The following is a 15,979-nucleotide window of genomic DNA, read 5'->3' as shown; positions in this document are numbered from 1 at the left end:
GCTGAGGATTGGTGCCTACACTTAGCAATTGCTTCTGCAGCTTTCCTTGTAAAAATTTCCACTCTGACAAGCTTCTTGACAATCTGAAGCCTGTCAGAGCAAGAGCAGATAATCCTTGATGAAACCAAAGGAAATGTGACTATTTGAGAAGCCTTGGTTTCTGAGGTAATAGTCTTGAGTAATCCACAAGAAGGCTGAGGAGGTCTGGAAACCATTTTTTCTGTGGCCAAAGGGGAGCTACTAGGGTCACTGAGGTGTTGCTGTGAGAAATTAACTTGCTCAATACCTCTCTCACCATGCTGAATAGAGGAAGGGCATACAAGTCTAAGTTCGACCAGTCCTGGAGCTTGGCATTTGTTGCCCATGCAAGAGGGTCCAGGGCTGGCGAACAATACAGAGGGAGTTGATGGTTCCTTGATGTTGCAAATAGGTCTACTATCGATGGCTTTCCCCACCATTTCCAACATGTTGGTGCACACCTGTGGATTCAATGTCCACTCTGTTGGTATAACCTGTTTGCAATTACCTAAGTTTGTCTGCAAGGACATTTAACTTTCCTCAAATGAAGTGAGTGAGAATAATTGTCTGGTTACTCTCTGCCCATACCAGAAGATCTTTGGCCTCTTGGTAGAGATAAAATGATTGAGTCCTTCTTTGATTCCTGACATTGGCCAGAGCAGTCATGCTGTTGGAATTGACTGTTACTATCTTGCTGTGTGTTAAAGTTGAGAAAAATTGAAGAGCTAGACAGATTGCCCTCAACTCCTTCCATGTTGATATGTGATTTTCTTTCTGCTGGAGACCACACCCCTGCAACTTCCTTGCTGTCTTAAGAGGATTCCCAACCCAGATTGGACAAATCTGAATATAATGTTAGGTTGGGGTTCAAGGGGTGTAGCGACTTTCCCACTGCAAACCAGTGTTCTTCTAGCCACCATCGAAGGTCTTCCTTTACCTCGGAAGTGATGGGGAAGACAAACAAATCTGGCAGTGTTTTCCTTTTCCAACTGACCATTAGGAAGAACTGTAGCTGTCTGATGTGCAATCTCCCTATAGGTATGAACTTCTCTATGGATGTGAGGGTCCCTAACAAACTCATTCACTTGTTGGCCAAGCAGGAGGGACAAGAGAGGAAGTTTTAGACTTTCTTCAGGCAATTTTAAATTCTCTGATGGGAGGGAAAAGCCTGGAAATTCAGAGAATCGATTTTCATCCCTAAATAAAGTAAAGTATCAATCGAGAGGGAATCAGCTGAGACTTCTTCAGGTTGATTAGTAGGCCTAACTGTCGGATGAGAAGGAGTGTCTTCCGTAGGTTCTCTATGCACTTGGATCTCGAGGGGAGGGGGTTGTAGAGCCAATTGTCTAAATATAGACAAATATTTATGGCCCTGAGGTGTAACCACTTGGTAAGAGAGGCAAGAACCTGTGTCAATACCCGAGGGGCTGTGGATAGGCCGAAGCACATTGCTTAGAATTGGAAGGCCTTCAGATACTTCCTGGACTCTAGATGTACTGGTATACAGAAGTATGTGCCCTGCATGTCTACTGTTACAATCCAGTTCCCTTGCTGGGTGGCTGGCAAGACTGACTGGCTTGTTTCCATTCTGAGGTTGGTGGTCTTGATGAAGAAAATTCAGTGCACTTACATCCAGGACAGGCCTCCATCTTAAAGATGACTTGGGGACGACAAATAGTTGTAAAAGCATTCAGAGTTTATGTCTCTGACTAATTCCACAGCCTCTTTCTTGATATGGGCCAAAACTTCTTGAGACAGTGCCGAAAACCTCGCTGAGCCTAATGAGTAGGCCATTAAGCTGATGGGTCAGGATGTTATGGGAGGTTTCTACCTGAACGGGATGGCATAGCCCCCTTGAGGACTTTCAAAACCCAAGGTACCACACTCCTGACTTCCCACTGTTCCCAATACTGTAGAAGCCTCGCTCCTACCGGCGCAAATAGGACAGGTTCTTCACTTTCTAGGGGGGTCTAACTGAAGTCTTCTTACTGGGTCATCCTGATTGGAGGTTCCCACAAAGGCCAGATTGAAAATGTCCTCTGCCACCACGAAAGGGCTGCTGTGACAGGGGATATAGTACTAATATTGAAGGCAGCTGAAGGAGTACGTCCCCAGTCTCTCAGATGGTTGGTGGATTGCATGAGCAGGTCAAGCGTATATTACTTTTGCAGTTCGGCAATCACTCGTTCTGAAGTCTTCAGGAAATGGCTGGCTTGATCTAAAGGAGCGAACAGCAGTGACAATCTTCAAGGGAGTTACTTTTTTCAGCCAGTTATAGGAAAAACCAACAACAACTCCCTCTTCTTTCAGCACTCCTGTGGTAAAAATCATGGCTAATTCCTGTGTGCCTTCCATGATTGTTTTGTCTGTGCATGCAAGCACTCCTTAGCCAGTCTGTGGCAAATTTCTCCTGGAGGCTGGTACAATCTTCAGTTTTCTTTGCTAGAGCCCCTATGCTCCAATCAAGGAAGCTCAGCACTTCAAACACCTTATATGTAGACATCTTTGATGAGGTGGTCTAGTTCTGACGACATAAATGAAATTCTTGCAGAAGAGAAAGTGGACCTTCTTACAGAATCAATAAGACTGGAGATGACAGCACCATTCTAGGCAGCCCTGCAGATCCTGCAGGCTGTTGCATCATGAGACAACGGAACAGCTGAAGAAAAGAAGGCTGGATAACAAAGAAAAAAACTCAGAAGCACAGAGAAATCAGAAGTTAGTTGCTCCTATTCTAAATCTTCTTCATCTGCAGAAACTGAAGAAGCATCAATGTTTGGAGGGTTCTGTGTAGTTGGGGAAGGTTTCTGAGGAAGGCTCAAAATACTGTCGAGCTGTCGCTGGATGGGAGCAAATGATGGATCCTCTACTACAGGAAAACCCAAATCCGTCTGTCCCGACTGAAGGGGCAATTGGTGCTCAAACTGTGGCACTGTGTGCTTCTCTTCTAGCACCAAATGAGCAGAAACATGCACCAACACAGGTAAGCCTTCGGACTCCAGGTGTGTGGATGCTGGACGCAGAATACTTTAACAGCGTGTGTTTAGCAGAAACTGAACACTCAGATATCGGGTGTTCATACACTACACTTTCTGACACTGCTCATTCTAATGATGTACTTTAAGACACTCGACGTTCTGATACATGCATCCCTCGGTTAACGGCGGGGGTTCCATTCCCGGCCAGTGCTGAATGAAAATTGGTAATAACAGCACTAAAAACCTGCTTAATGGCGCCGTTAACCAGAGATTGGCACTGCTGTTAACTTAAGAGATCAGCGCTGCTAACCAAAGATTGGCACAGAAAACCCAGTTAACAGCGTCGCTAGACAAGTGCCATAAAACTGGATAGCCGTTAACTGACATTGCTGTTAACCAGTACAAAATACTTTTACACTAAAGTGTTCAGTCACTGGGTGCTCAGACACAGGATGTTCGGGCACTGGACGTTCAATATTGGGCGCATGGACACTTTCTTGGAAGAGGAGTGTTTTGGAACCACAACTTGATGCTCAGCCACCTGACGGTGGGGCTCTCCCAAAAAGAACAGGAGGGGAGCGGACTGTTCTCACGCTCCTTAGCACGCTTACGAGAAGATGGCGAAGTGTATTCCACTGACGCCAGTGGCCTTAGAAACACTAGAGTAATGCCTATGGTGCCCTTTATATACAACCATGTCAGAATCGCTCAAAGAAAGAGTGTGAACCTCCAGAGGGACACCTTTCCAATGGCCATCCAATGAGTCCTGTGACTGGCGTTCAACAGGTTCATTTGAGGGGGCAACTAACCGAGGGCAAACCCCACTGATCTCCCTTGGACTGCTAATGTGCTTCCTCCCAGGGGTACGAAAGTTTAGCAGGGACTTTGGTCTAGGAATATCGGTGGGATGGGTAGCCACTTCCTCCACTGCACTTGCACTGAAACTATTCACTTTATCAATAAGGACCTTCACCGAAGTCCCAGTTTGGGCAATGGTGTTCACTAATAGACCGAACTTTTGGTCTATCCCACCTCGAGACTAAGAAAGGGAACTGGGAATTGGAGTAGAAGGAAAAGTCACAGGGCTTGTGATAGGTGAAAAGCAGTCATGTGTGTAGAAGGTACAGAAATATTATCATCATTCTTATGTGAACTCATCTGACTAGAGGCCCTAGACTTGGCTCTAGCAACTGCTTTCCTATGCCTCAAATTTGCCCTCTACACATAATGTTATTGTCATATTTTGCAGGAGTCAGTCTCGTTTTGCAGCCTTTGCTGCAAAACCTTATAGTTAAACTAGTCTGACATAATCCAAATAAAAAAGTTACAATTGGTAATACGTCAACATCAAAAGCTAAGCTAATATATTTAGCACTAAAACAATCGAATATGCCACCAAAGGTGGAGACAACCATCTGGTGTACCAAAGTCAAAGAGCTACTCAACAACCATGTATTGTCATTGACCATTTAAAATGAATTGAACTCTTCAGCTGTGTTGTACCTACTCATTCCCGAAAGTGGGAGGGGCTAGTTACCTACACCCAAAACAAAAGAGCACTACCGCAAATTTTGAAATTTCAAAATTCTGAGCTGTCATAAAGTAGAAATTTATAATTTAATTACTTGGTAAGTTACTTATATAAAACATTTGATTAGGTGAATGTTTAAATTTTCATCATGAAGAAAACCAAAAACATAAGAACTTACTATAGCGTTCAGAATGTGATAAGGAAATATTTTTTTAAATTTTTAAATAATAATCCATTTGGAAATTGAAAATATCAAATATTTCTGCATAAAAATGTGTAAGGAGACTGCAACTTGCTATCTTTATAAAATATTTGTGCATACAAATTTGTGAGAAGAGACTGGGACTCAATATCTTCCAGTTTCTTCTTTGCCACCTGGGTCTAACTTGGAAAGTGTAATGCAAATTGTTTCAATATTTATTGTAGCCTTTCTTATGTATTAGCCTATCATTTTTTTTTTATAAATTATGCTTATTATAAATCTACATCGTATCTTGTGTTATTTCCATCATTCTGAGAAGTAATGTTGCAGTGATACATTAGCCCTCACCTCCAACACATTAACAATTCATACATAAACCAATCTTTGCACTTTATTATGCTGGAGTAGTTGTACATGAACTCTATTAATACTCAAAAGTTCAATACATTCAAAATGATAATGATGTAAGCATATAATCACACCAACTTTAATATCAACGTTTTATTTGCAAGTAATGCACATGTACAGGCAGTACCTGGTTTACGCTGGACTCGGCTTACGTCATTCCAAGCTTATGGTGCTTTTCAAATATATTCATAAAAAATCTGTTCCAAGTCACAGCGGATGTTCCAAGATTATGTCTGAACAGTGTGATATAAGTGATGGAAGACCAGAACTAGTTTCCGAGCTGTGTAGCTGTAGGCACTATAGTGAATTCAGAAAACCCAATTAGACCAGGAGGGTTCACTGTAGTAGGGGAGAAAACCGGTTTATTACCACGGAACTCTTAAGGGGCTGGTATACATATTTTTCATAAAGATGGAACCGACAGATTTAACTGAAAATCTATACTGTATACTAACAGAAAACATGCCTACTCTCCTCTGTAGAAAGTATGAAGATTGATGAAAAAAATAGCAAAAAAATAAAATAAAATAAAATAAAATAAGTGAAATCTACAGCTAATTTTCCATTGTCTTTCAATCTTTATTTTGTAAACATTTACCAGTGTATTGCAAATTTGAACAATTCTATGACCAGAGACTGTCTATTAATAATCTGGAAATAGGATTTCTTAAAAAAATAAAAACTATGTGAAAAATCTTTTTTAAGTTGTGCTATTTCCTGTTAATAACAATTTTGAAAAGAAATGTAAAAAATAAAATTGAAAAATAAAAAAAATCTATACTGTTACAAAATTAAAGCCCAATCATTCCATTTCACACACACACACACAAAATGCATATAAAAATCTTTTAAAATAGAGAGTAATACCCATTGGAATATTGACAAATTTACTTTGGAGTTATGGGCATTTGATGTTAAGAATGCTCTAGCGACTTAGTCTGCTAGCTGTCTCTATAAGTCTTTTCTCCTCACCTGTCTTCTGATTGGGGTGTCCATCTTTTTATCTAGTTCCTTCATATACATATTTAAGCATTCAGTAATCTATTCTGCATCTTTTGAGAATGTTTCAAATAAAAAATGCTTGAGCCCTTAAAAATACTAAAACCCTCTCCACATCAGAGTACATAATACATACCTAAAGTCAGCGTGTAATAAACAAACAGTAGCATCTGGGGTGGAAACTTTCAACTCTGACTGCCTTTGCCTTTTGTTGTGTTATTGTAAATCATTTCATGACTTTTATCAATGGTACAATACACTTACAAATAAGTATCTATTTGATGATGGACATATTCCACATTCAATTTCTGATATGCACAATTAGGACACAATAAACATAGATATTGTAAGTAATCTGGTACTAAAAAAACATGCATTCATTAACATTTATCTCATCCCTTTTTGGTTCATTTTCTTTACTTCAATTCAACAGCAATGTTTTATGTCTAACAGAATTAGTTGTGGGTGCTGGAGAGGTGAAGGTAGAAGGATTAGCAGAAGTGAAAGAAGTCGTAGTTGGAAATAATATTTATACCTTTTGCTTTTTCTATTTGCTTAGGTGCCATGGCTTTAGCCTTTCCTCTGGTTTTAGAAAACCTCTTTTAAATCTTGCAAAGTTTACAGAAGTCTATGACAGCTTACAAAAGAATAAAAACTTTTTTTCTCCATAAAGCATTGGCAACGTTCGATAAAAAGGTGATGAGACGTTGAATCCTTGTGCTTCACTTATCCCCAGCCACCTGCGAGCATGTGACTCATGTGAGTGATGTAATACTATATAGTAGTATATAAAATAATTACACAAAAATACTCAGAGTTGGAATTTCGTGAAACTCTCAGAAAGCATTGCCAAATGTTAGGAGAATTTTTCTGTATGTTCAACTCATGGTCCAAAAACGACAAATTTTTAATCAATTTGTATTTTTCATAGCTAACAAACCTTCGGTCTTAACAATAGGATAAATCTTGACGTGCCAGCTGGTAACCGATTAAAACAATCAAAGATTGTACCATAGCAAGGAATCTGTGAGATTTGGCAACTCATACGTATATGCGGTGAAGGTTGGTCGGCGACCAAGCAAGCACCTCGTAATGCTTTTGTCTTTCCCCCAACCCAAGATAAAGAATTTTAGAGAAATTTGTGAAACTCTCTCTCTCTCTCTCTCTCTCTCTCTCTCTCTCTCTCTCTCTCTCTCTCTCTCTCTCTCTCTCTCTTTTATTTGTATACTTTTATGACTTTACTTTATCATTCATGTTTCGACCTTTTGAATTTCAATAATTAGAAACAAGTAAAAATATAGTAAATTAGGTAAGATTTTAATTCTGTGGCATTCCCAATCTTTTTCTGGTGGATAAGCTGGAGAGGGATGTAGGCATAACTATCAATCATCTTGACATATTTCCATTGTGCTTCAGGAACAGAACTCTGACATAAATGGAAGACTGTCTGTACTGAGTACTAAGAGATCTCTTGAGAGTTTTGGTGTCTTTTTCTAGAAAATTTAAAAGGCATTAGGAAAACCCCAACACCATGGCAAAGTTGAAACAATGGTACTTCAAAAGTCCCAAGGTTGCAATGAGTTTTAACTTTATTGTACCTTCCAATACTCTAAATAATTTTTAACATAAACTTTTAAATGCTATATAACCAAGATCTGCTTCAAAGGCCAAAAACATATTAAAATCAAGAGTTGAAAAAAAATACACAAACTTCAACACAGAAATGCAGCATTTCCACAAAAGCTAAAAGCAGCAACATGGCTAATTTAATAAACATGGAGGAAACTGGTATCGGATAGACTTTAGTGTGGTTTGCCAACACTGGGTTTCTATGAAATTTAAGGCACTTTTTCTTCATCATCATCTACAAACAAATTTTACAACGAAACCCTTAAAGATTCCAGTGTTCAAGTGGAAATAATCCTACACAGAAATGGGAAATGTAAAAAGTATATACATACCAAAATGAATAGTTGCAAACATTTATGCTAGTAACAAGCACATTAACAGCTACTGCTAATTTAGCCTCGAATCTCTTTTTAACAACTGTCAATCAATAACCAATCATGTAGCTACATTTTATAACAAAGGTTACAAACCTTACTCCTTTGACCCATTGTTAACTTGATTAAAACTCCTTCTGTTATGCCAAGCAATCTTGCCACCTTCAGTTCTTCATCACCCAGCATAAGAAACTGAAAAACATTAAAAGCAAAGCATAAGAAACTGAAAAATGTTAAAAACAAAACAAGTCTTATTACAAATTCTTTAGTTATATTGTAGTGCCCATTTCAAATGTCATTTGTTCCAGGAAAAAAATTCCATGAGGAGGGCTATTGTGACACAAAAGTACATAATGTACTTCTATGCTTCAGTCACCACTTTTGCTATGCCTTCATGCAGCAATGATGGACAAAGAAGATGGAAAATTTGCTTAAGTATTGATTTGTTTATAGTGCTAAAGTATGCACTTAAAGTTTATCAAAATGTTTTCATTGATTAAATTTGTTTTGCCATAATTTCATGTTAAGTGGAGATGAAAAAATGAAAAAAGGAACTACCGTATATACTCGCATATCATGCGACTTTGAAACCTAATTTTGAAGCTAATTTTAAAGGGGTCGCATCATACACGCGGCATAAAATTATCGTTTACCGTCTATGCTTTCCCAAATCGGCAGATCGCGATAGTTACTACCGGAGGAAAACAGTAGATCTTTTAAAAAAGTTATGCTTTACTTGTACTTCACTTTATCCAATAATATTGTATGCATTCTCATATTACTATTGTATTTTAAAATACAAAAGAGCGATCGTGCGCCATTTGCATTATTTTGGTTTATACAACATGTTTAACTGTTCTAGAACTATAATATACCATCTATAATTTCCAAATTAGTTGATTAAGGCACAACACCGAAGGATTTTTTTACTTTTTGTTTTACTCAGTAAAAGAAACATTTGTTACTTGAACTAATTTATTTTCATTTCAGGATACGCAGGTAAGTGAAAATTTATTAAAGTAAAAAAAATGCATAAAAGTTAATAAACCTAAAATCCTCCAAAGTCGTTCTCCGTGTCCGTATCATCAAATACTGCTCTGAATTCTTTGCCATCCAGGCAGTCATCATATTCGTCATCTTCCAGATCTTTGATCATTTTCATCTTCATCTCCTGCATCTTCGTATAGGACATCGTCAATTCATATGGAAGGCATAGTCTTGTCACCGTGGCGAGCTCCCTGGCGTGGCTTTTAAAGATCTGCCCTTATGCTAATTCTACAACAACAACAACTGCCCGTGTTGTGACAGACCTTTGAATGTCCTTGAGACAAACCCGAGGCTATAATTATAAGATTATATGGGGTTTTCATTCCCAGGTACTTTAATCTCCTTCCTATTCGGCCCTGCTCTCTCTCTCTCTCTCTCTCCTAAATCTTACAGCTGTCCGAGCGAGAGCTTTTTTATGGGACAACATAGGCCCTCATTTCGCTTTTTCCATACCTATTTATTTTGTATACGCTTGCCCTTTCTCGGCTGTGAAGTTGATGTCTATCCATGGCTGTGAGGAATAACTTGTAAGTCGGTGTCAAAGTCACTCCACACTTCAGTCAGGCCAAAACTTTGCCATATCGCATTCAAGCAATAATTCAGTCATTGTTTCCTATCTATTATTTTCTCAGAGAGAGAGAGAGAGAGAGAGAGAGAGAGAGAGAGAGAGAGAGAGAGAGAGAGAGAGAGAGAGAGGAGAGAAGAGAGAGAGAGAGAGAGAGTCTGTTTATTTTATCACTCATCAAACTTACTGTTATGCTTTATTTCATATTTCCTTGCTCACCAATTTATTCTATACCTACAATATTAAGAAATCAAGATATGTGTAGAAGGGAGAACTGCCTCCAGACTGTACAGTCAGTATGGATTTAAACACACGTGGAACTGGTTGAAATATTCGCTGGCATCACCAAAACAATGAGATGCCCTGTGATAGAAAATCTGACTCCGTTTCTTTGTTATTGCATAAAAAACTTTATCAATCGTGAACCTACGTAATTTATTTAGAATTCTGCGCAACGGAAAAGATAATATTTGATATCTGCAATGGAGAAATGGTTTTTTATCTGTTGTTTGTTATAAAATTTGGCAGATATGCGATCAAAAACACGTGGGTGGACCAAAACAGCCCAGCCAGAGAGCTCCGCTCATTTTGTAAATACTATTGTTTGGGCGTGCTAGGCTTACCCGATTCCATTTGGGTGTGCGCTGCAGCTGCTGCTACTGGTACTCAAATAATCGCATTTTTCTTACTAATCCAAGAGTTGACCATGGAAAATCCCAAGATTAACCAAAAATCCCAAGATAATAAAATAATTGACATATGCCAAGCTTTGGAGTCCTAAATATTTACTCTGTCTATCAAGAAAAGATACTGATAAATTGAATTGACGGTATCTTTCCTGAGAGAGAGAGAGAGAGAGAGAGAGAAGAGAGAGGGAGAGGAGAGAAGAGATGACGAGAGAAGAGCGAGAGAGAGAGAGAGAGAGATGAGAGAGATTTGTACATTATTACAGTAAAATACATAATAAAAACAAAAACTACGTACTGTATGCAAAGCACACACATCATCGTTAGCTTCCCGTTTGTGTTACGTGTAAACGTTCATTCTAAGAAATTCACAGAGTAGTATAACTAACACCTGATTGGCTGGTTGGTAGCCATGGAGATCTGTTATCCAATGACTGCCCTCTGCTTCTGTTCTATTTATAGACATATCCGTGGATGACACTAGGTTTGAACGTTACCCATGTTTCGTGATTTTCTGACTGCTGACGGCAAAAATTACTCGATAATTTTCTTAATATAATTATTTCTTCGTGAAAACAATAATATAACGTGATCATTTTAACTTTAATGTATAGTGGTATGAAAAATACCAGTGTGTCGTAGCGATGCGTCATCAATATAGTGGTATGAAATACCACATGGTGTTGTAGCGATACGTAATCACAAAGTACAAATCCTTTTCCCGGACCATCCTCAAAATTTTACGACTCTTCAACTGCAAGATTGATATGGTGATATATTATATAGTCTACTTATTGTTGAAATTCACAAGTTGAACTGCTAAACATTATTAGATTTTGATTGTTATGTACATATATTTTTTGCGTTTTACGGAATGTTTGTTTTGAAAATAATAGCTATTAGTGAACATATGATATTCATTGTCCCACTATTTTATTATAGGTGATCTTAATTATCTCACATTCATGTAACAGTATATTAATTAATTTATTTAAATTTAAATAAACTGTAATTAATAAATAACAATAATGAAAAACATAAAGGAAAAAAATGTTTTTTGCTGCAGTAGTGCTGTTTGTTTGATTATGCATCTGAACCTCTCATTTCCGAAATTGAAAAATTCCAAAAAACCGAAACATCGGAATGTGTGTGTACTGCACATTTTTGTAAACACGCACACAATGTCTACACATTTATCTGATACCCGTTGATGAAAGACTCAAATTACAGTATTTATTCTGAGAGAGAGATGAGAGAGAGAGAGAGAGAGAGAGAGAGAGGAATGATTTAGGACTCCAAGGCGTGTTATTTTTACAATTATTTTATTATCTTGGGATTCTTTTTAATCTTGAGATCTTCTATTCAATTCTCGAGATTGTAAGAAAATTACCGTAACTTCACTAGCAGCAGCACACATCTGAACGACTCGGCCATTAGCACGCTAAACCACCAACCTTATGAACTGACCTCGGAAAAGGAACTCGCATGATACAAGAGATACATGACAAAACCACTGTTTATTGGTGAAAATTTTGGGGTCGCATGATATGCGAGATCGCACGTTACTCGAGTATATACGGTACCTACTTTGTGTATAAGAAAGCCATAAGGAAATACACAATCAAGCACCTGTATCAAAATAATAAAAACCCTTGGAAGATATAATTTAAGAGAACTAACCATCAGGTATGAAACAGATGTAAAGCATACAAGCAACCCCAGCAGTTAATATTGACAAGGATGGTATAATGGGGGAATAATAGGAGGTATGTAAAGATGAGGATGATACACTTAACTGCCAAAACCATCCCCAAATGAGTGTGGCATCCCTTGAAAAAATTTTCTATGTCATTTTTCATTAACATGAACTTTCCATCAAAACTGAATTAAGATCTACATTGCATCTAAAAATCATAGACATGATTAACATTTAATTTCATGAACAGTAAGTTAAGAAAGAAGGAATTTTAATTTCACCATTGCATCCTGTTATCAGCCTAAACAAAAATTATTTTTTGTAACCTGCTTCCTGGTATAACCATGAAGACACAAAAAAAAAACCTGAGGTACTATCTTGGGACTTTCTAGGTCTTAGATATAAAGTCATCAACCCCTACCAATAAATAAGATTTCATTGTTACCATGCACACCTCTGCACCCTCAGCAAGAGCAAATCTGCAAGAAAGCAGATATATTGACAAGAGTACCAAGGCCTATACAAAACCCAAACTGTAATGCTGGTAGCAAGTTATTATTTTCAACAAACCTACAAAGATGCTTGAAGGGAGTTTCTAAAGGCCTGTCACACTAGGAAACATTGTTTGCAAACAAAGTTTGCAAACACTTTTTACTGCATATTTGTTTCCCATCCAGAATGGAAATGTTTCTGTGTATATGTATATACACATGTATAATGAATATGTTTATGTATATATATGTACTATATGTGTATATATACGCACGTACCGTGTACATATATTTATATATATATATATATAGATATATATATACTATATATATATATATAGTATATATATATATATTATATTACTATATATATATATATATATATATATGTATATGTATATGTATGTATACATGTACTGTGGTCCCCCAGTATTCGTGGGGGATGTGCACCAGACCCCCCCTCCCCCCACGAATACGTGGAACCCTTATAAAACGCTGAAAACAGCCTATTGTTTTGTTACTTAAAACTCAAGAAAAACCCACTAAAAATATTTATACCTTGGTTTTATCACAAAAAAGTGCATTTTATGATGAAATTGAAAAAAAAACAGGAATTTATGGATATTTCTCAGAAAATATCGAGAATAGGCAAATTTTCCACGAATAATGTGGGAAATGTTCCCGAAAAAATCTGTGAATGCGTGAGTCCGCAAATCTGGAGAACGCGAATACGGGGGTTCCACTGTATATATGTACATATCTATTTTCTGTTCTGCCAGAAGCAAGTCAGCATGACATGCTCCTTTTTCTGAAAACTTCCTTATTACCCATCTCTTTCTTTCTCTTATTCCCCCTCAAGTGCATAAAAATAGCCAAGTAGAATACAGAGGTTACTGCACCAACAAGCATCCTGACTACAACTGAGATCTGGACAGGAAACATTGTTTGGCAAACAGTTTGCAAACTTTGTTGCAAGCAATGTTTCCTAGTGTGGACAGGCCTTAAGAAACCTTAGATAAAAGGGGTAACTGAAATTGGCCTAGTATTCAGATGGGCATGAGGACAAACTTAATCCCTTACAATGTTTCCTTTCCTCCAACAAAAGGATAACTTGCAAGTCCACTAATCTTCTGAAAATGTAGTAACCTTAGGAGCAATAAAATTGGCAGTCACTTTATGAATGCTATAGGGAAGGATCCCATAAGGTTCTAAGGTGTACAGTCCCACCAAAAACTCCCTTTCTCCCTAATCTGGGTTACTTGTGAATATGGCAGTGTTGCACTCTTTCCATTCAGCTGAGATTGGGAGACTACCTTGACAATAGTTAAAGTATTCACTTTGAATTAAGACAGGGTATGTTTCTGACTCTATTTGAATTGGAACATGAACATGAAGAATCACAAGTCAGTATTGGATTTTATTGTTTTCACCAATAAAGTTTAACTTTATTTGGTTGTTTATATTCAAACACAGCAGTTAAATTGTCATACTGCCATGCACAAAACTGAGTTATTAAAGCAACAGCCAACTTGATCCAAAACAATAACTTTTCAAGGGAATTCTTCTAATTCCACTATTCATGGACCCAGGATGTTCAGAGTAATACTGAATCAATGGAATAGTAATGAAGTCCTAATAGTCAAGATAATTGATAGCAAGTCAAAATAGTAAGTCCTGGACATCCAGACCTCGGAAGATCTGTTAACATGGTAGATTCATCAAATTGCCACAACCAGAGACAAACAGTTGTCTCCGATACACCTGTCTTCTTAGAAATCTCCCCCAACGTTAAATCCTGCACTACAAAGACCCAACAAATAAACCCACGTAGGGCAAATAGCATCAATTAGGTGTCTGCTTAGCCACTGCCACAACAGACTTACAATTAGTGAAGCTTTAATCTGAATTCTGTCACCACTTCTCAAGCCAATAAAATGTTATCTAATCATATCTTATCGCTACTAATACATGTAATAGTACTGTCTTTATAGGAAATTATTATTAAATCATGCAAAATATTTAAAGTAGATATTTTTAATTTGCTAAACAAAACTTTCATAATCTGTAAACATTTTTAGGACTGTTTGGTAACTAGGCTACCTCATTCACTTGCTATTCATGGAATAATGTATTTTGAGTCATAATGTGCTTCTTTCACAGTGAGATTAGATTTCGGAGTATTTCTTGAACAGTGTCATTCTCCATAAATTCAGGAAATGTGTTTTATCATTGCTATATTTTTTTTTCTATCATCTAATAGATACAAATTTTGGGGAGCAGACATGATTCCATTTCATAACTATCGGTATTACATAGTTTTACCATTGACTCTCACTGTTATCTTCTAAGATATGTTTTTACATTTATTTTATGATTTCATTCATTCTCTTATTCTTTTAATTTTCAGGATATTTTATATGAAAATTTGAAATATGTAACAAACAGGCAGCATCTTAATTAATTTCTCTTCCAAGAAAGAAATGGAGAAAAGTAGAACTTATAACAATTTAGAAGATAATAATTAGTCTTTTGCAAAACGTTTCTGAATAACACATCTGCTTATGATAAAGTAATAATCTTTATGTTGGTGACTTCTAACTAAACTAGGGTAACCAAAAATGAGTGAGATCTTTTGCTTACAATATATATACTGTAGTATTCATGATTCATGTGCACAATTCATAAACTACTGCCTGGAACGGCACACAAGAACGCAACAAACTTAGTTATGAATAGAAAAATCGACCTTCTCTCAACGACATAGGTAATGTAAGGGTAGAATTCTTCCGATGCTTGGCTTCGGCCGTAAATTTTATAAATTCATTCATTCGAGCCTACAGTTTTTTTTAACCATCATAGAGCAGAAGGCCTAGTTATTGAACTGTAGCAGCACCTATCAACAGCAAAATATATCTTACATTACTTGCCCATGGGAAGAACTAATTGAAATGGGATTTGGAATAAAAACAAACAAAAGCAGATGTCAGTGGCAAGAAAAAGTGGATTATGGAAGCCAAAATTGTTTCATAAAATAGCAGGAAAATATATGAGGAGAGAGAGAGGAGAGAGAGAGAGGTTAGAAGAGAGAAGAGAGAAGAGAGGAGAGATGAAAGGAAGAAGGACGAGTCGAGATAGAGAGAAGAGAGCGAGGGAGAGATGACGAGATATTCTTACTTTAAAAAATGACTGAAGTTTGAACTCTAACTTTTGCATCAAGCTATGACTTATTTCACAATGAATGATGAAAATTCATACAAATCCATTGAACGTTTTAATAGCAGAACAACCTTCATCTATATGGGTGAAAATAGTAGAATACAGTGAAAAGACATCATAGGTTTAAGTAAAGCGTCTC

The 15,979-nt window shown here is 37.2% G+C and overlaps 1 protein-coding gene across 1 annotated transcript in view; it reads right to left on the bottom strand.

Moving 5' to 3' along the window:
* The window catches only part of LOC135208072 (helicase POLQ-like), a 158,704-nt gene that overhangs the window by 58,212 nt on the left and 84,513 nt on the right, over window positions 1–15,979 (bottom strand). Inside the window, exon 17 of the mRNA XM_064240219.1 lies at window positions 8,236–8,331. Coding sequence (XP_064096289.1) covers window positions 8,236–8,331 — 96 coding nt within the window. The remainder of the gene's footprint in view (window positions 1–8,235; window positions 8,332–15,979) is intronic.

Source organism: Macrobrachium nipponense, chromosome 34 (genome assembly GCF_015104395.2).
Source record: "Macrobrachium nipponense isolate FS-2020 chromosome 34, ASM1510439v2, whole genome shotgun sequence".
Lineage (NCBI taxonomy): Eukaryota > Metazoa > Arthropoda > Malacostraca > Decapoda > Palaemonidae > Macrobrachium > Macrobrachium nipponense.
The sequence above is the reverse complement of the archived record's forward strand: the minus strand, read 5'-3'. Positions and strand labels throughout refer to the sequence as shown.